This window comes from Sciurus carolinensis, chromosome 1, assembly GCF_902686445.1.
Source record: "Sciurus carolinensis chromosome 1, mSciCar1.2, whole genome shotgun sequence".
Taxonomy (NCBI): Eukaryota; Metazoa; Chordata; class Mammalia; order Rodentia; family Sciuridae; genus Sciurus; species Sciurus carolinensis.
The window spans coordinates 102285914-102307362 of record NC_062213.1 but is presented as its reverse complement, the minus strand read 5'-3'; the positions used below and the strand labels follow the sequence as shown (position 1 = coordinate 102307362).

General features: G+C 44.0%; 2 protein-coding genes across 3 annotated transcripts in view; one reads left to right on the top strand and one right to left on the bottom strand.

Annotated features, from left to right (window-relative positions):
* Positions 1 to 9671, top strand: part of LOC124964015 (3 beta-hydroxysteroid dehydrogenase/Delta 5-->4-isomerase-like) — a 36345-nt gene extending 26674 nt beyond the window's left edge. Inside the window, exons 2-4 of one of the 2 annotated variants that reach the window (XM_047523898.1) lie at positions 194 to 398; positions 4089 to 4250; positions 6648 to 9671. In XM_047523898.1, the coding sequence (XP_047379854.1) occupies positions 254 to 398; positions 4089 to 4250; positions 6648 to 7435 (1095 nt within the window). In that variant the 5' untranslated portion in view covers positions 194 to 253 and the 3' untranslated portion in view covers positions 7436 to 9671. Of the gene's footprint in view, positions 1 to 193; positions 790 to 4088; positions 4251 to 6647 lie in introns of those variants that run through there. The other variant, XM_047523889.1, reaches the window with a different exon arrangement.
* A 6769-nt stretch (positions 9672 to 16440) lies between these two features.
* Znf697 (zinc finger protein 697) overlaps positions 16441 to 21449 on the bottom strand; it is a 28587-nt gene continuing 23578 nt past the window's right edge. Inside the window, exon 3 of the mRNA XM_047516058.1 lies at positions 16441 to 21073. Within this exon, the coding sequence (XP_047372014.1) occupies positions 19665 to 21073 (1409 nt within the window). The 3' untranslated portion in view covers positions 16441 to 19664. The remainder of the gene's footprint in view (positions 21074 to 21449) is intronic.

Below are 21449 nucleotides of genomic sequence, written 5' to 3'. Positions count from 1 at the left end.
GGACACTTAGCTTGTGTCCAATGAAGAATTGATTCCATGCTTGCTGGTAAGCAGAATCCTCACATACTGTGGGATCATGGAAGTGACCTGTGTTGTGAGAGAATAGTGAGAAAAATGATTTGGAGGAGGGTTTTCCCTTACATCATCACAAGGGCTTTCTGTGCACCTGTACTCATTGGACTTCTCTTTTTAGCCTCTCCAGGGTCACCATTCATCATACCCGCTCCCTGCTGTGCTGTTTCCTGCATTGACCATGACTGGGTGGAGCTGCCTGGTGACAGGAGCAGGAGGGTTTCTGGGCCAGAGGATGGTCCGTATGTTGGTACAGGAGAAGGAGTTGCAGGAGGTCAGGGCCCTGTACAAAGTCTTCAGACCACAAAACAGGGAGGAATTGTCTAGTAAGTGAGCTGATGCTTGAGTGTCTGGCTCTATTATGAATCCTGAGTGTGCATTGGAAGTGCCTATTTGTCCAGAAAATGAAGGAAATTTGTAGTCATAAGACCTCTCCTCCTATATCTGCATGACCAGAGGAATCAGTTGGCAGTGTCAAAATAACACTGTGAAGCTCTCCAGTGACTGAATTCTGACACAAACCAGAAGTAGACATGGTGGCCATCACAGACAGTGGACTTCTAAGACACATCGGTTCTCTCCTCTGCCTACAGAGCTTTAACATGCTGAAGGACTGGGACTTGGCAAGTGATATGCAAAATTTACAAAGGGCTGTTCAGCAGGAGACCCTAGCAGTAGGACAATATATCTCTTGTCCTATGTCGTCTTTGTCTGTTGGTTTGTTTTGCTTTGTTTTTTGTTTGTTTGTTGAGAGGGGGTCATTTAGTCTCATCAATAGCACTGAAATTAAAGGAACTGAAGGAAGGTGAATTTGTGTGTTAGTGTGGTGGGGGGTGGGGCGGGGAGAGAGAGAAAGAGAGAGAGAGAGAGAGAGAGAGAGAGAATACATGAATTAATTAGCACATGACAGGGCAAAACAGAGACAGAATGAGGACCAGCATCACCACACATGCTCGCCTGGCTTCCTCCTACATCTTTCTCACCACCACTCTCTGCTCTTCACCCCACAAAGAAAGTGATGGCAGATTTGGGGTAGCTACCCATTATTCTTTGCCAAAATTACTGCCCCATTGGAAATGCATTAGCTGTAGTGATAGTGCATTTCTAACCTGCTTCATCCTCAGATCCTCAAAACAACCTTTTGGGGAAGTTGGAAGGAGGGATCAATCCTCTAGATATAGAGGACATTAAAGTTCAGAGAGAGAGGTGACTGGTCCAAGGTCTTGTGATTATTGGAGAGCAGATAGCAGATTACACCCTGACCCATGGAGCCCCATGGACCTTGGATGACTCTTGGCACAATGATTCTTTGGATTCTCTCATTGACCCCTGTTTGCCACATGAACTTTCTGCCACCCTGCCCAGCCTGGGGACACATGACTAGGAGAATACTACCCTGAATACAGGAGCCCCTGAATAGCCCTCTGGGCCCCTACACATCTATAGCTCTTCCTGTCCCTTCCTCACATCTTCCAATGTCCCATTCCTCCCCTGTCTGCTTCAATGGGGTCTCTTTTTAAAAATATCATGCTAAGAGAAATAAGCCAAACCCAAAAGCAAAAGGGAGTATGTTTTCTCTGATATATGGTCATTCACAATGTGGGTGGGGGAGGCAAGGATAGGGAAGGATAGAGTTTCTTTATATTAGGTAGAGGGGAGTGAAGAGAGGGGAAGGGGTATGGGGTAGGAAAAATAGTAGAATGAAATAGACATTATTAACTCATGTACATGTATGACTGCGTGACCAGTGTGATCCTACAATATGTATAATCAGAAAAAATGAGAAAATACACTCCATGTATGTATGAGCTATCAAAATGCATAATGCATCCTACTATCATGTACAACTAATTAGAACAAAAAGCATTTTTAAAATTTAACAAAATACCAATACTGTTGGTAATGATTATGTCACACAAATATTTGCAATATTAAATCTCATGATAGGAAAGAGCAATACTCAGAATGGAGGAATATCCTGGCAATACCTCAGGCCTGCAGAAAGGAAGGAATGAAGAATTCTGACTGAGATTTTTCCTCACCAGTCACATATTTGGTGCAACCCATTGACAGTGCAGACTCATGAACGTCTCAGGACAGAAATAGGAAATAGGTAACATTGATACCTTTTCCCACAAATGAGAAGATGAACACACAGAGGTTAATTAATTTGCCCAAGGACCCACAGCAAGAAGGCATGTGGGCTTGAGTCCAGGAGCTTCAGCTCCAGCATCTTAGCTCTTAAAGACTAGTTAGTTCACTTGTCTCTCTCTGACTCTTCTTCAAGTTTAGCTCACACCAGGAAAGCAAGTGGGTGTTCCAGCTACAACAGTTGTTAAGAACTCAGTGTCTTGAACCAGGTGGGAGCTATGGCTCCAACATGAAGTACTCAAACTACCCTCTCCTGGCTCTCAGGGTACCTGAGCACTAACAGTGAGGGTTCAATTCTATCTGTGACTTGGGCTTTGCTTCCCTGTCAAAGCAATTCCTCTGAACCAGTTCCTGAAGGCACAGCAAAGGAGACTCAGAGAAAGGAGCAGGTATGAGAGATTAAATCAGAGCAATGCAACTCTCAAACGAGCCCCACCTCCTTCTCATATCCCTGTCCTGCCCTTCTCCACTACAGCACCTTCCTGGAATTGCCTGCGATGGGAATGAGTCTGGAGGACACAAAACTTGGCAGAGGATGGAGATAAGCAATTCTACTTGGACCCCAGGAAGCACCTTCCCCAACCCAGAGTTTTCCCTCTGACTGCCCCCCTTTGCAGTTCTAGTGCAGAATGGCCAATTTTAATCCAGTTGGCTTCTCTATAGTCTGCCTCAGAAAAGTTGGTTTCGAACAACCAGTGCTGCACTTGCACCACGGAGGAAAATGAGTAAGGCTTGGAGGCAGAGCCAAGGTGGATCCTTCACTAGAAGCAAGTGCTTAGAGCTGTCCCTGACTTATTTGAGCCTCACTCTCCTCACCTATTCAGGAGACAGGAACATCCCGCAAGATAATTAGGAAAGAAAGGAAGCAAACTAGAATTTGTGTGCAAATTATGAAGCACAGCAACATAGGATGTTGATGCAGACAGAATGCAGCACAGTGTGGGCTTCATGAGCTAATTTGAGATGACAATATGCCTGGCAGAGTCATTCCTGAGGATCAGAGGAGGCTGAAGACACTGATGTTGTACCCCCTGCCCAGCACTAGTTGGTTGTTGTGTATGCACTTCAGAAGCTGATTCATTTTCAGGATCAATGTCTGCTGTCTGATAAGAGACATTCCACTAAATCCCATTAGAGCCCATTCTAAACTCCCTGTCAATGTCTCCACTCTCCTCCCAATCACATGAGCAGGAAACACATGGGTTCATGTGATTATTTCCTTTTCTGCTCAGCTCAGACCCAGTGAGTACCAAAACCTGTCAGGCAGAGGCCTGATATCCCCACCTTGTGGGTCTCCCTCCTATGCTGCCACTGTTGGGACTTGGATCCTTCTCATGGGGTGTGGAGCAAAGACATTCTCATTAACCTGTTGCTTACATTGCTCTCTCTTACACCCCATAGCTGTGCATTTGACATGTTGAGGCTGGGGTTAGCTTCCTATGTCACAATTCTGCCTCTGCTTCTCCTTCAATTCCAAATTCACACAGGATTCCTCATTCCCTACAAAATTAAATTATCATCTTTCCCTCATGTCCAACTCTGCACAGCCTCAGTCTCTTCTTATTGAAATTGTTGAATGTCTCATTACTCTCTTTAACAATTTGTATGTTCTAGACACAAGTAAAGGTTCACTGCTCAGAGTCATATTTATATTACAGTGGGATTAAAAAGAGTTGTTTGTTCTTTCCAAGTAAATCCTACACATTCTGATTTGTGTGCTTTTTACTCTTTCTAAGGAAGGAGCCCCCTAGCTAACATCTTCCCATTATGACTGTCCATGAAAACCTAGTCAATTGTCACTTTTATGAAAGAAATATCCACGCTCATTCTGAAAGCTTCCAATGATCTGGCTTGTGTCCCCACAGACTTACAGACAAAGACCAAGGTGACATGGCTGGAAGGAGACATTCTGGATGCCCACTGTCTGAGGAGAGCCTGCCAGGGCATCACAACTGTCATGCACACAGCCGCTAACATCAGTTTCAGTGCCAGTCAGAGGGAGACCATCATGGATGTCAATTTGAAAGGTAGAGTGGCCTGGGAGGAGATGGGGCAGATAGAGCTAAGGGTGGGAAAGCAGGATAAGGAGGGGTAGAGAATCTCCCATCCCCATGGAACATCTGCTGTTCTCTGACTCAGGAGTCTTTGTTCACCTATCTTTTGCTCAGGGTCCTTATTCTCAGGGTTTTGCATGAGAAATTCAGAGTTGAGATAGGGCAAGGAACTTGGCCAAGGCCCAACAGGTAATCAGTAGAAAAATGGAAATTTAAACTCACACCTGTGTAGCTCCATCTGCCATGAACCTCTTTCTGCTGCTCCTTTATTCCAAACTCACCTTTACTCTCACTCCAAGTTCTTAAGATCCATCCATCCCCTGTCTGCCTGGGCCAGAAAAGACCTAGCAGGTGCCTCTTCCTTCATGATTCTAGCTCTTGTGCCAGGGCTGATGAGAACATCCAGGGTCCAGCACTCCCCAACCCACAGTGTTTTTTTCAGAAATAATCATTTTCCATTGTCTATAATACTATCTCTTCAACTCACTCTGAGTCCACTCTCATGGAGCAGAGCCTACAAGGGTGACCAAAGTAACTCCTCCTTAGATCTTCATTACTACATGCTAGGTGCCTCTTTGTAATTTGCTGCCTTCTACTACTTCGAATTAGACACATTTGCCTAGGGAAGCTTTCTATGTTGAGCCCCGGAGGCCAGTCACTCCCATACCAGTGCAACCCAAGCCCTGACACTTCTGTCCTCCATGCCTTGACCTCCACATTTAATGACTCAGAGACTTCTTTTCCAAATCCGCCAAAAGGTGCTTTTTTTGTCTTTCACATAACTACCTAAAATACCCTTTCTCGTTCCCCATAGACATGCCCTTAACACCCCCTTCCCCACACACACAACACACACACACACACACACACACACACACACACACACACACTGCAGGATGAACTAGGACTAATCAGAGTTTCACTACTATTTCCTGCCTCATAAAGCCTAACCTCTGCTTCTTCCAACAACAGTGAATTTGAAACAAAAGTGGCCTTGTAGGAGGCACAAATTATAAATATGTTGTCAAGGCCTAGAAAATACTGTACAGTGGTGGTCATTCTTCACTCTGTTAGCAAACTAACCCCATACCTTCTAAAGAACATTTTATATTTTTTCAAAAGCAAGACTCTCTCTTCAGAAAATCAGATTGCAAAACTATTTTAAATGGCAAAAATATACATTCCTATATAGATAATACTTTCTCCACAACATTCCTTTCTTCTTTAAGGCAAGACAGATCTGTATTACCTTCAGGATCTGTAGGTCAACACTGCTTCATGTGGTCCACAGAATTCTAATATTATACATGCTCTCAATTGAAGGTTCACCTTCCATTCCAATTTCAACCAAGCTCAATAGAAAAGTTCATTGAGAAACTTCAGAATAGTAAATAGACTAATACATTTGGTGTGACCTTGGAGGGAACACACAGTCAGGAACAGAGGCTGGATCTCCAACATATCCCCAAAACTCAATAACCATTTGCTCAGTGACTTAAACAATATCCTCGTGACAAAGTTTTTATTGAAGTTCAACAAATGTAAATCATAGCAGCACTGTAATGTTTATTTAATGGTGAATTTTGCCTTCAACAACAGTGCATGAGCTGGTACAATATAAAATTCCAACTGTCCTTGAAAGTATGGGCTTCTGAATTTCTAGATTTAAAAAGTTCTATTTTAAATGAAGTGGTATGCATGATTAATGGGCCTTTGTTTATTTATTTACTTATTATTTTATTGATGGTAGCAGGGACCAACCTTAGAACCCAAAGTAAACTAAGGAAGTATTCAATCACTGAGTTATATGCTCAGTGCTAATGGAATTTTGTTAATGTTCAGATTGGCAAACTATAAACTAGCAACCCTATGTACGTTATTTTCACAGGGTCACTATACCACTGAGCTACATCCCAGTCCTTTTTATTTTTTCATTTTGAAACAGGGTCTTGTTAAGTTGCTTAGGGCCTCACTAAGTGGCTACGACTAGCCTTGAACTTGTGATACTCCTGCCTAGGCTTCCAAGCCACTGGGATTACAGGTATGCACCACACACCTGGCTTCTAGGTACATTTCTAAAATCGAACTATACTCATACAATCACAAATATACACATATATCAAAGCACAGACAGGTCTACAAACCCACAAGGCAAGAATTCTTCATTGCCAAATATGAATATCAGTCTATTTTCAGCATTTTTCCTGGGACTTTACTATGGCAGATATAAATCTAGGACAAGGAAGAATGTACTTGGATCAGGAATAACCCCCTCTGTCAGGGGTAACAAATGGAAATACAGGAGAATCTGTGACCATGGTGACTCTTAGGGTTATTTCCTGACATGGACATCTTACTCCCCATGTGCAGGTACCCAGCTCCTGTTGGAGGCCTGCATCCAAGCTAGTGTGCCAGTTTTCATCTACACCAGCTCAGCATCTGTGGCTGCACCTAACTCCTATAAGGAGATCATCCAGAATGGTCACGAGGAAGAGCATCATGAAACTACATGGACTGCTCCATACCCATACAGCAAAAAGCTGGCTGAGAAGGCTGTGCTGGCAGCTAACGGGAGCACTCTGAAAAATGGGGGCACCTTGTGGACTTGTTCTTTAAGGCCCCCGTACATCTATGGGGAAGGAAGCCCTATACTTTCTCATCTTGTGATGGAGACCCTCAGAAACAATGGGGTCCTGAGAAGAATAGGCAAGCATTCTGAAGTCAATCCAGTCTATGTGGGCAACGTGGCCTGGGCACACATTCTGGCCTCCAGGAGCCTGCGGGACCCCAAGAAGGCTGCAAGCATTGGAGGACAGTTCTACTACATCTCAGATGACACACCTCACCAAAGCTATGATGATCTTCATTACAACCTGACCAAAAAATGGGGCTTCCAGCCTGATTCCAGGCAGAGCCTTCCTCTCTCTCTGATGTACTGGCTTGCCTTCCTGCTGGAGGCAATGAGCGTCCTCCTGAGTCCCATTTACAAATATCAGCCCCCCTTTGACCGCTATTTACTGACAATAACAAATAGTGTGTTTACCTTCTCCTACAAGAAAGCTCAGCGAGATCTGGGTTATAAGCCTTTAAACACCTGGGAAGAAGCCAAAGAGAAAACTGTGGAGTGGATTGGTTCACTAGTGGAAAAACACAAGTGAGCACTGAGGGAAAAGGCTCACTGATGGGCAGATGGCAGGGATGGGGACCTTGGTTTTGTCAGGAGCTATATGTTCAGTTCCTCCAAATGGCTCCCTCTAGAAAGTGACAAATGAACCATCTAAGGTCCTTTGACATAATGATTACAATGGGAGTGACACAACGTAAAGATTTCCTTGGCCACAAGGAGCCTCTTTGTTCCAATTCCCTTCTCCAGTGCTAAAGCATTTCTTCTCTTTGAACATCTCCCATTCCTTCATAAAGCTTAATGAAAACATCAGGCTGGGGGCAGGGACACATGCTTATACTCAGGGTCAGAAGCAGGAGGTTTGCAAGATTGAAAACATCCTCAGCCTTTTAGTGAGACCCTAAGCAACTTAATAAAACCCTGTCTCAAAATTTTAAAAATTAAAAATTAAAAAAAGTGCTGAGGATGTGGTTTAGTGGTTAAGCTCCACTGGGTTCAATCACTGGTACCAACAAACAAACAATAAAGGACCCAGAAATTGTCATGACAGAAGACCAATAAATTTAAAATGCATACCAGGAGAAAGCGTGTTTCTATGAAGACACTTTTCCACTCTCCCTTCATACCCGGGTATGGCCACCTTTAGGTCAAAACCAGTGCATAGATCTGAGTGGGGAGAGAAGTGATAGGGCCTGAAGGGGATTTGAGGTTGACTGTAAGACATGAGGTTCAGTCATGTACTGAATTCCTGCGTAGGCCCACAGATCAAACCCATATGGAGTCTCTCCTGCTAATCTTCACACCCCAAGAAGAAACTGTTCATCTGACTTCAAAAAATCAGAAAAGAGAGAGATAATGCCTGTTTTCAAACAGGCCAGGTAGAGCCAGCATGACCATAATGTGCACTGTGGTTTAATATTTACAAGGAAAGTAACTTTGAAATAATCCTTCTGCTTATGCTGTCTGGTTTGACTTTCTTTAACCCCTTTATATGCTGAAAGCCATCTTGTTTGATAAGTTCATTGAACACCCAAAGTTTCGTGGGTGTTATCTGTATGTCAAACCACATGTAAAATCCAATGAACATCCTTAAACTTAACCTGTTGAAAGTTTGCATTTTGACACCTGGGAATATACAAATCACTAATTCGGTTGAGTTGGGCTGTCTCTAAGGGTATAGATGAAGACTTTCTTCTGAGTAACAAAGAAAAAACACTGAGAAACCACCTGAAACACTTCAAGGGACAAAGAATCAGTAGTGAGCACAGGAATGGAGTGTCCCCAAGAAATAGGTAAAGTGAAAAATGCAGCCTCCCCTCTGGCAGCTTAGGTGCCTGAAGAACAGAACCAAGTGCTGCCCAGCTCTGCTGAGATATGCACTCCTTCCCCGGGTCTAAGCCAGTGGCACAGGAGGCATAGGATGTTCTTGAGTTCTTGTCAAGGACCCTCTCTCTCCTTTTTAGTCCAGTGAAATCCATCACGGAACCCACCAGGGTAGTCTCACAGGGATAGGATGAGGCATCGTCTCCAAAAGGAAGACAAGTGTGTGAAGGGATTGGACAGTGGACTGACTGAAGGAACATGAAGCCTTGGAATGCTTTGGACAACAAAGTCCACTATCCCTACATACACTGGCACAGAATTGCAGGCAGTCAGAGCTCCTGCACATAAGCCTACATGCACCACATAAAATACACCACACAGGGGCAGCAGAGACAGGAGACAATGGCAGCCTGCATAAGCCCTTTTCTTCCCTTCACTCTGCAGCTCCTGGTAAAGAATTAAGGAAAAGCACAGGTAGTTTCTCAGTCACTGGTTAAAAAGTTCTAAATATCTGAGCATGGAGAGAGCAGCTGAGCCTATGATGTTGGGGAAAACTTCAGAGTGCAGATGGGATTTAAAAGCCAAAGGGGTCCATGCTGGGAACCAGAAGTACCAAAGGGTGAAGTGGCCAGAGGGTGATGGCCTGTGCAAGTACTTTCAGGAAGTGAGCGTACCAAATTTTATGTCAATTGTTTTGATCTCTAAATATTGCAGATTAACTCTATACATAAAAAAATTTTTCAAAGTCCAGTTCCAGGAAGGGGACATGTGTATAGATGTCCAAGTTTAAGTGTAAAATCATGTTTCTTAAAAACTGGGTGCTAAAAGAGAGCCTACAGAGTGAGAGAAAATCTTTTCCACATGCACTTCAGATTGAGCACTTAATTTCCAAAATTTATAAAGAACTTACAAAACTTTCACCAAAAATACAAAGAACCCAAACAATAAATGGGCCAAGGAACTGGACACTTTACAGAAGTGTACTGGACACTTTATAGACATACAGGTGATTAATAAATATATGAGAAAGGGTTCAACATCTCTAGTAATTAGAGAAATGCAAATTAAAACAACTCTAAGATTTCATCTTACTCCAATTAAAATGGCTATTATCAAGAACACAAACAATAATAGATGTTGGCATGGATGTGGGGGGAAAGGCACACCTTTTCATTGCTGGTAGAGTTGCAAATTGGTGCAGCCACTCTGGAAAGCAGTGTGGAGAATCCTCAGAAAACTTGGAATGGACCCACCTTTTCACCCAGTTATCCCACTCCTTGGTTTACACTCAAAGGATTTAAAATTAGCATACTACAGTAACACAACCACATCAATGTTTATAGCAGCTTAATTCACAATAGCTAGATTGTGGAACCAACCTAGAAGTCCTTCAACAGATGAATGATAAACTGTGGTATAAATACACAATGGAATATTATTCATTATAATATTATAATAATATAATAATATAATATTATTATTATTATTAAAGAATAATAATACTATGGAATTTTAAGATAAATAGATGGAATTGGAGAATACCGTGCTAAGTGAAATAAACCAATACCAAAAAAACAAAGGCCAAATGTTTTCCTTAATAAGTAGATATATAATGGGGGTGGGAGGTAAGAGAAGAATGAAGGAACTTTAGATTACATAGAGGGAAATGAGAGGGGCGGGTATGTTCAATGGTGGAATGAGACAGAGATTATTACCCTAAGTACACGTATGATTACAAGAATGGTATGTATCTACATCATGTACAACCATAGAAATGAAATGATGTACCCCATTTGTGTATAATGAATCAAAATGCAGTCTGTAAAAAATTTAAAACTAATAATTTTTTTTAAATGGGTACAGAAGGTAATAGTCTATTCTAGATCCCACTCTACAGGTTATCTTATTGTAACCTTTCTTCATGTTTGAAATAGGCTGAATTTTTGTTTAATAAAATCACTCTCATGGGAAAAGAAGTCTTCAAACTGAAAAACTGTTATGTGGGCTGAAGGCAGTCCTATGGGTTACAGATTTCCATGTCTGTTCCCAGGCTGGTCTAGTTGAAAGATAAAATGTGATACCAGGGGATGGGGTTGGGTCTTAGTTGTAGAGCACTTGTCTAGCACATGTGAGGAACTGGGTTCAATTCTCAGCAACATATAAAATAATAAATAAACAAAATAAAGGTATTGTATCCATCTATAACTACTAATTTTTTGTTTAAAATGTGAGACTAGGTGGTTGCTGCACACACAGGAAAGTGTGCAGAGTTCACAGAAGCTCCCTCCTGGGCAGGGGCTCACCTGGCCCAGGCATTTGGACTGGATCTGGAGAGTGGGAGGATTCCACAGGCAGAAAGATGAGGGAAATTGCTCCAGACAGAGACAGTGGGGTCTTCAAAGGCCCATGTGGGAAAGGGGGTACTGCTTCTGCACAAGGAGACATGTCTGGTCCGACCAGAGAGCTCAGGTGCAGAGGAGGAAGATACACCTGCACAGGCATGAGGGACACAGGCCTGAAACACCTGCCTTGGTCTTCTCAGGAGATACTCACTCCTTCTTTCTTCTCCTCAGAGTATACCTTCTGTGCTCCTTCTGGAGAACACTGGACATTCTATTATTTTTTATTTTTATGCCTCATCTCCTCTAAAATTCAGAGTCTGTGGGAAAAGAGGTCATTTCCAACAGTGACAAGCAATGAGAGTCACAGAACAGGTCTGGGCACTCACTACTTAGTCGGCCATGGGAGGCAGTGAAGGTTTCTCTTTGTTTTCCCAGAAAGGTCACTGTGGTGGCACTCCTGTAGGAAGGATGGAAAGAGAAGAGGAGGACACTTCAAGAGTAGTCCAGAGATGGTGGCCTGGTATATGTCACATTAACAAAATGTAATGCACAATGCATACCAAGGCAAGTGTGGGACAGAGTGAACAGGTGGTCACATCAGTCCCGTGGCAACACTTTCTCAAACCATAAACCTGATGGCATCCCCTACTCCTCCTCCTTCCTCTCACTCAGTTCTACCCATTCTACCTCTGAAATGCCATGAATGTGTCACCTTCCTCCCTGGTCACCCAGCCTTGATTCAGACCCCCGTCATTCCTTGCCTAATCCCACACAGAGCCTTCCTGCCTGGGTAGTCATCCATGAAAGCCATTCTGAGCACGTTGCCAGAGATGTCTCTCCAAAATAACATCAAACCTTGTCACTCTCTCCCTTAAAACCACTCAGTGGGTCCCCAGGACAAGGACAAATCTGACAACCTGAGGATGACTCCAAAGGCTTAAAGACTTACCCTCTACCACCTCAGACTAAATTCTTACCAATCCCTGCTCTACCCCCAAATTATCCAACTTGGTCTCCAACCATACCATGATTCAGACCTTTCTGACTACTTTGTGCTTCTCCCTGTTCGCACTTTAATACAAAGAGTTCCTTCTGCTTAGAGGATGCCCAGGTCTCTTGCTGGCACATTCTTCGCAGTTTCTTATTCACCATCAAAAACTTTTCATTTAAATGCCCACCTTCTTGCACGTACCTAATTAAACTACACGTATATATGTATTCATCCACCCACCTCTACAGCTCCAAGTCCTGAAGACAAACTCACTCCTTCATCTGTATGTTACCAGTGCCTGACCCAAGTGGGCTCACAGGATCAATGTTTGGATAGATGGACGAACGTACAAATAGTAAGACAGAACACAAACAAACTCAATTGAATTGCTGACATATGGAAGGAAAGTGAATGAAATCTGGGGAGCAGATGCGTTAATGACAAGAAGGGATACAAAGGTGCCTCCAAGGTGTGTATGAACCTGAAGAATTGTGTCATCATTATGAGAATCAGAATCAAGAGGAGAATCCCAGAGACCTCCCTGGTGTTTGTGGCAGGGAGCGGTATAGATTTTACTATATGGGGAGGACTGAGTGAACAAGTTAGTCAAGAATAGGAGAGAGGAAATAGAAAAGACTTCCATGAAAGTAACACCACTTGCAAAGATTATAATGGGAATGGAAATGAGACATACTCCTGAAACAAAATAAGGCCCTCAGCATTTTTATGCTATAAAAATAAGGAAATTCTCTTTTTAAACACTGGAACCTTATGAACTTTTCCAATTTAAAGTCATATTAGGAGATTCAAGATGAGGCAACTTATTCCCTCCATAGCAGGTACTTTGCACATCAGAGGACTCTGGGGACATGATGGGGAATTTCTTACCTTTTTCTTGGCTCAACATCACACAGTAGGGTAATAAGCAGGGAATGGAGCCGGGTTCTGAAGCATGAAAGAGTTCATCAGGAGGAGCAGAGGAAAAGAGAGAACTAGCACATTGTGCATTGCCACTCTGACCTCAAGAAAAGGGGACATGAGGTCACTTGCAATTTCTGGGGCAGTCATGAATATTTTCTACAATCAGAAGCTCCCTATCAATATAGAGTGAGCATATACTCCGAACACAAAACCCAGCACCAGCAGCATACCAGCAGCATCAGCCCTTTCACCAGAGTAGGTGCAGGAGACAGAGGGGTGGACCTGACATGGAATGCTGGCCTGTGGTCATCCCAGCATGGCCTTGGCCATGAGTGCAGAAGCATCTTTTTCAGGAGCCCAGAGCTCACTTCCTCCTGCCCTGGCTGAAGTATGTCAAGTCACTGTGAATATTAGTAGGAGAGCATCACGGGTAGGGAGAAGTACAGACACTCAGGGGTCTGTGTGGGGCTTAATGGCCTGAATAGGGTCCCACATTTATATGTTGTTGGCAAAATATGCGGTCAGTCCTAACTATAGTCAAGCCTTTCCTCTAGCCTAAAGATATGGTCTTCTAACCATCCTTATTTACCTCCCAGAGACCAAAGAGGTGAAGTGACTTGCCAAGTTCCTCAAAACCATCAGTAGTAGGGTAGGGTCATGCCTGGTCTCTACAGCTGCCTGACTCTAGAATCTACCAAGTTCTTTCAAGCTTGTGTGATCTTATGTGCTCCTCCCCCAACACCTCACACCTGTACCTTCCCCTGCACAGACAAGATCTCATCTCCATATAGTACTGGGCCAAGGCTGCAGCATCATTAAACAGTGGCGATCTAAGGCCAGCAATAGTCTGGATCTGAATTCATGAACATGATGCACACAGCATCTGTAGACTTCAACCCAGAGAGCAGTAGAGCTACCTCTGTAAACCACCCATGATGCTTCCATCACTTTTATTCATGCTCATGGTACATCTAGCAACACATGTATATAGCCAGATCTTTCCTAGCCCTGTCTCTGTTAGTCTTCAAGAGCATACACTGCCCAACAAGTCAGATAAAGTAGCCATTGCTTGATTTGCAGCACTTGTGTACATGATCATCTACGGTTACATAAGAACTCAGGAGAGATTCTGCTTTATGCTGCTTTGCTGAGTTACCATTTCCCTCATGCAGAGCATGTGAAGTCTTTCGATTAATGACATGCTCCTAGCCTTACCATCCCTGTTCCCTCAGACATGTCAGCAGTCTTACAATTTTACAAAATAATTCAGCACAAGGAAGCTGTTGTAGATGGTCAGCAGGGAACAAAATCAGCCTTCACCTTTATATTTACAGAGTGGTAAAATATGCCAGCTTCTCCATCTCTCTCCTATCTATCTCCCCACATGGAGAACACCTGTGCAGATCCATTCCACCCTTATGGTTCAGAGAAGGCATCAATGTTGTCTTCTGTGAATCAAATTATAGCAGTGAACTGCTTCCAATGACTCCATGGTCTCCAGTACTGGAGACCATCCTGCAACTTTGGTGGAAGATCCTCCACATGTTAGAATGCCAGTTTGAGCACTTCACACACACTCATATCTTTTCCAACCTTCCAACTTGTTATTGATACACCTTGCCAGGTCCCCATGGGTATAGAACACAAAGAACTTTGTACTGTTGAGATGAGCAGGATACTAGATGCATGCAGAGTAGGGTAAAGAGTACCCTAGACCCCCTCTGAGCAGCTGGAACTGGAAAACCTTTGGAATGTGCTTTGGGTTAGCAGAGATGACCTTGAAAGTCCAGGCTGGCAACAGGCAACTAAAATCTGGAAGCACCTGGGGCTCTGACAGGAAAACAGGAGGCCAACACTAGGCAGTTCATGCTGGAGACTGACTGGACAAGCTCCTCCCCTCTGTCACTAGTGCTAGTGCCCCTTCCCACATCCTCTGGTGAACAGCAAAGACAGGTGCTTGGTGTGGTCCTGACCAGTCAGTATCTTCACACTTGGGGAAGGTGTATGAAAGATGGTCTCCAGAAGCCCTTTGCAGCAAAGCCTGGGTATCTTACAATACCCTTTGCCTCTATTCCCCAGGGCACAAGACAGACTTGAAGCTTATGGCTTCTACTTCTTGACTTATACAGAAGAAAGGAGGTCCTTAACTGGTCCTACAGAGTTATCAATCCTGTTTGCTATTAAAATTTCCTGGGCCACTCCCATAAAATTATAGACACTTGGACCTCATTGCAATTAATCAATAGCTAAAAAGTAAATGCACAAAAACCTCTCCAAGGTTGAGAACATCTCAAATCAAACTAATCAAACCCAAGAATTCCCAGAGGACCAGATACAGTTCCTCTTACTGGTCTGTTACAGAATCCTGCTCCACCTGCCCATTTAGGCTGAGCAACTCTTGAGGTATAGACCCAAGGACCAGATCCTCTGTTGTGCCTCTGTAAGACAGGTTTGCCTACATTAAAGTCTAGAGTTTTATGTTTTCAAGAAATGCCTGTGGAATCAGGAGCTGGTATAGTTGATGCTTTCAAAAATCAGGCTTGGTAAAGAGTATGATAGGCACAGCTCTGTGACTGCTTCCTAGGGACCAGCCTTCCCATGTCCCTGCAGGGCAGGGAAAGGGCTAGTTTACAGGCAAACATGGAGATAACTGTGATCATTAAAAGCAGGATGAATTCTCAAGCTTCCTCCTACCTCTGTCTTCATGATTCCATCCTTAGGAATTGCTGACTTGATGTCTATTTGGCTGGGTAGAGAGACTAACTAAGAAATACTATGAGCAAAGGTTAGTTCAGTTACTAAGTTCCCTTCAGCATTACCAGTAATCACTAATTTACATTTTTGAGAACTGAGGGAAAGAAAATACTTTGTTATGTGATTCAGGAATACGTTTTAAATAGATTAAATTGGAAATGGAAGTTCCTTTCTCCACAACTACTTGTTATTGACCTTTCTCCCAATCCCTCACATACTGATAAGGCACAAAGACAGATCTTTGGAAATGGATACCAGTACTGTAACAAACACATTCACAATATGCCAAAACCACTTCAATCTACATGTGCTGCACTGAGTTGCTGGTAAGAATGTGTAAACTATTGAGATTTCAGATCTTAGCTAATTCATGGATGATCTAGGATTCACCTGAACTTTCTACTACAAGAGTCAGAAAACTGTTTTTGTTAAGATATAGATAATAAATATTGTAAGATCATGGCCCATGTAGCTTTTGTCACAACCTGTCAGCTCTGCCATGCAGCGTGAAGAGTCGCCATGGACTCTTACATAAATACATAAAGATGGCTGCATCGGTGAGACTATATTCCAATAGGGTTTTATTTACAGAGTCAGGCCAGATCTGGTAGTTTGCCAATTCCCGATTTAGCAGCAAATAGCTTCCACAGGTTGAACTGAGTGACATTTAATGAATGACAAATAAGGTAGAAAGAATGACATAGTAAAAGACTGATAAGGATTTAATGACAAATATTCCATATTGATTGATGAACATCAGAATACTGTCCAAGGAACCAACATTAAATAAAATGACCTGAAAACAAGGCAATTCTCACGTACACAAGCACACTCACATAAAACCTGTTACTCTTAGGATTATTAAATTACTATTTTAACAAACAGATGTAAAATAACATTACAGTGAAGAAAAATGTGCACAAACTTCAGAAACACAGTTCAGATTGTCTATGAACACAGATTCTTAATTTGTACTTTTTCACATATGTACAGCCTCTTGATTGTAAAGAGACCACACGGCGCAGAGGGTTAACTTATCTTCTTCCAACTCAGAACTCAAGATTTAATCAAAACCATTTACCTTCCAGGTTTTGTTTAATGAAGGGCAGCAGTAGAAGCCTGCTCTGGACCAAACTCACCAGGGAACAAAAAATACACTTGCCTCCATCATTATCAATAAGTTGGAGTAAAGAATCTTTAACACCATCAAGGATGAACTACAAATTATAGGGTTTACCAAAGAAATACTACTATTCTAAAACTAAAGAAACAACCTCCTAAACATATTTAGCCTCACTTAATGCAGGTATTTTCCCTGAAAAAGTATATGAAAAATTGACTCACATTTTAAGTACACCCTGGGAGTGGGGTGTTGATGGCCATACAGTTTTCTTCTACTAAATGATTTGCTCATAGAAAAGACACTGACATGATACCTGACTCTTTTACCCATGGTAATAGAAAGAACAATAGAGGCAAGTCCAAGGATTTCTACTGCCATTATTTCATGCAAGCTTCAATCTTCATTTTCCATTGAACCCTCTCTCAAAGCTGCTGATATGGGATACATTTGATGCTAATGAGACTGTGCATATTGATGGCAGCAAAAGACCAAATAACCAATAAAGTGGATAATCAACCCATGAATAATCAAAAGTTGGATGAGATTTCACAGGCACAGGCTTGAAAGAACTTAAAACAGATGGAAGAGGTAGATGTGCATAAAAAAATACATAAAGAAAAAAGATTACCTATAAAGTGGCTACATTATTTTTAGGTGGTCTTATACACTTGGTATTTAATTCAGACTATAAGAGTCATTATAAATAATGGAAATGTATTTTGCTGGTATAATTCTTGATTAAAATAAAATTTAAAAGAATTAGTATTTTGAAATTATCCCTAGTGTGAACATCTAGTTTTATTTATGAATAGCAGTAAACTGATTCAGAGGGCAAGATCAACAGGCAACATACAAACCCAGAATTTGCAGAATTTTTTTCAGTGTTCTTACAATGACAAAAACATGCTTTTCTACAGTCCCCAAAGAAGTTCTTTGCTAGAATACAACTGATCAAGTATAAATTACTAGCATTCACAGAAACTTTGCTAAAACTGTAAAAACAATTTTGTAACTTTTCCCCCCTTCAACTGTGTCCAACAGTTTATGAAGATGCTTCCCATGAATAATACAGGGTAACAAATGTTAGTGAAGAAAACAATACTGTTTCCCACAACTCTAACTTCTAAAGGCTAACCTAGGGGAGGAACTTTCAGCATATGGAACTGAAATCTATACAAAAATCATCTAACTACAGCTCCCTACTAGAAATACAACATAACTAGGTCACTCTAATTAAGTGACAAAGACCAGCTTTGTCAATAAGGACATCTTTGGCCCTTCTAGGCTAGCTTTGAGTTTCCAATCAAGGGTAAGAATGTTCAGTGTCCTTATTTTATTATATAAATCATGACAGATAAGTCTTCCTAGCAGCTGAGCTGGAGAACACAAAAGGTGAGGCCATACCTCTTCACACTGTCCTCAGCCTTCACTCAGGTCAGCCTGCTACACACCTGCCCCCAGGCTTCCCTTAAGACAGAGGTCATAATACTGATTTACCTCACAAAGATGTGAGAAACAACTAACAATCATTAAAAAGCATAAAGCACTTTGCAAGTACAAAAGTGCTATTTTGGCATCTATATAACAACTAGAAAACATTCAATGCTTGTGCTATTTGGCAATTTTGCATTTACACCTCTCCCTGACTGTGCCCTCTTTGTGTAAAGCCTTGAGATTTCTACTGTGCCTCCACATGTAGGAAAATGAAATTCTTGCCTGAACTAGATCCCTCATCAATATGGATGGAGTTGGAGGTAAGTGGGAACAGGGCACACACATGCAAAGTGAAGGCAAAGAAACAAAGGAGCCTTGCATCCCAACTTATAAACTTTGCTTTCCTGGATTTTTCACATACTGCCAGAAAAACTCTTAAGCTAACTGACTTCTGTAGCAGGTCACCAGGACAGCAGTTTACCATCTGGGGTTCACTTGAAACACAGGCATCAAGCTGACCTGGGAAGCGGAAAGTCACACATAGCTGAGATTGTTCCATTTGCCTGACACTTAAAAGATCACAAATGACACCTTAAAGAAATACTGGGTCTGGCACACACCTGACACAGGGCAAGGGGCAGGTCACCCACATAGATGATTTTGACCTCCCACAAAGTCAGAGTATGTTCAAGGCAGTACCAAGGAGTCAGAAGCAAGAGCACAAGAGATCTAAGAACCAGTTACAAATGTATTTCTAAACCCTAGAAGTCATCCCTTAAAATGAGGTTGTGTAGTTTTTCTTCACGGTTTCCCTTGGATGCCTCAAAATAGCAGCTGTGGCTCAGAGAAAGGAAGAGTATACTAAATATCCTCTCCTTCAGGATTGACAAGAGTCTCCTCATTATAGCTGACTTGGGGGCTCAGGGAAAACATTGGCCTACCACCTGATTGGAGCAGTTCAGAATTATTTATACCCGCATTATACTTTACCCATAATTTTCATTCCAACCATCTCTTCTCCCCTGATTCCCACAGGTCATCGAAGCCCAATCTACTCCACTGCCTGCCATCCTGTTTTTCCCCCACTCTCCAAATCCCCTTCCTCAAAGTACCTACTTCTTCAAGCCCTTCACTCCCTACAGGGTATAGTTCAGGAAGTCATTACTCAAACACATCTCCCCAAAAGCTTCCTGGAAGGGAAGTAGGCAAAATATAGCACCCCAAAATAAAAACTCTTACTGAAGACTCCTTAACACCAAAAGGCTCCTCAGTCACTCTCAGCTTGCCCCTCCCCCCACGTCTTTCAATAAGGTTTGTCCCCAGGACACCTATTCCCCACATGCTTCACAGAGGGCGACCTCGCTCAGACCCAGCCCTAGCACAGGTGCAGCTTCTGGTGCTGCGCAAGGTGTGTTTTGTAGCGGAAGCCTTTGCCACAGCCGGCGCACTTGTGTGGCTTGTTCCCAGTATGGATGCGGCGGTGGCGGATCAGGTGAGAACTCTGAATGAAGCTCTTGCCGCACTCAATGCATGTGTAGGGTTTCTCGCCGGTGTGCGTGCGCTGGTGCTGCGTGAGCGTGGAAAAATCGCTGAAGCGCTTCTCGCACTGGCCGCAGCGGAAGGGCTTCTCGCCGGTGTGCACACGCAAGTGGTTCACCAGGTGTGAGTTGCGCCCAAAGCCCTTGCCGCACTCGCGACACACATAGGGCCGCTCACCCGAGTGCGTGCGCTTATGCGTGAAGAGGTGGGAGCTGACGCTGAAGGTCTCACCGCACTCTGAGCACATGTAGGGCTTCTCGCCTGTGTGCACCCGCTGGTGCTTCACTAGGTCCGAGCGCCAGCTGAAGCGTTTGCCGCACTCGTTGCAACCATGAGGCTTCTCGCCCGTGTGGATGCGCTGATGGTTGGCCAGGTGTGAACGGCGCACGAAGCCCTTGCCGCACTCCCCACAGGCGAAGGGCCTCAACGCTGCAGCACCTGCACCGCTGGCGGCCGCATGCGCACGCCTGTGGCTCAGTAGATGAGAGCTGAGGCTGAAGGCCTCTCCACACTCCGGACATGGATAGGGCTTCTCACCAGTGTGCAGGCGCCGGTGCTTGAGCAGGTCAGCACGCCAGCTGAAGCTCTTCCCGCAGTCTGCACACAGGTTGGGCCGCTCTCCAGTGTGCAGGCGCAGGTGGTTTGTCAGGTAGGTGTTGCGGCTGAAACCCTTGCCACACTCCCCGCAGCGGAAGGGCTTCTCGCGCGGGGGCCGGGCCAGAGCAGGCCCCGCCCCGAAGCCCCCTGCCACGCCCATTCCCATCATCCCCACCACAGCTCCGCACTCGCCAGCGAGGCCGAAGGGCTCCAGGCTGGCTACCGCAGCGGCCTCGGCCAGGCGGTGAATACGCTGGTGCTGTAGGAAAGCGGCACCTGGGCTGAAGCTCTCCCCACAGTCGGGGCAGATAGTGGGCGCGTCCATTATGCTGGCCACCAGGCTGTCTAGCTCCCCGAGGTCCATGGCCATGGGGTGGTGAAGACGGTGGAAGCGGCGGTGAGCAGGTCTGTCACCTCGGTGGCGACTTCCCAGGGAGAGGTGGCGCCTCCAGGGAAGTACGGGAGGTGGCGGCTGCTCCTCTTCCTCTTGTAACCTGTTCTCTCCAGCACTCTCCTCCTCCTCTTCCGGGGGACTCCGGGATATGCTGTCTGACTCAGATAGTCCTGCGAATATCCCCATGTCAGCCACACTAGGCTGGTCATCTTCCTCATGGAGAGCAACGGCTTCTTCCTCACTCAGCAGCCCCTCTGCAACAGAAGGCAGGTGGGGCTTACTAGACCTGGCCCTCAATAAGGTAAGCCTAGAGTAAAGGAGCCTCAACAATAAGAGTGTGGGCCAAGGAGTAATGCATCTCCCCCAAGCACTCCCAACCCCCACCCATCCCCTTACATTCCAGCCTCCCTCCCACTTGGTTCCTCCCAGAAAAGGCCTAAGAAGTATACACTTTGTGCTGACTTTGCTACAGTGTGTTCCAGTTCTTCCATAAGCCCCAACCAGCTGAGCTATCTGAATGCAGGAAATGGCCAAGCGTGTGCCAGGAAGAACTCCCTGGGATCTTGATCTCCAGAGAAAGGTTTTTCACTTCATGAAACTACGAGTGCCTTTTAAGGTTACAGCCTCAAA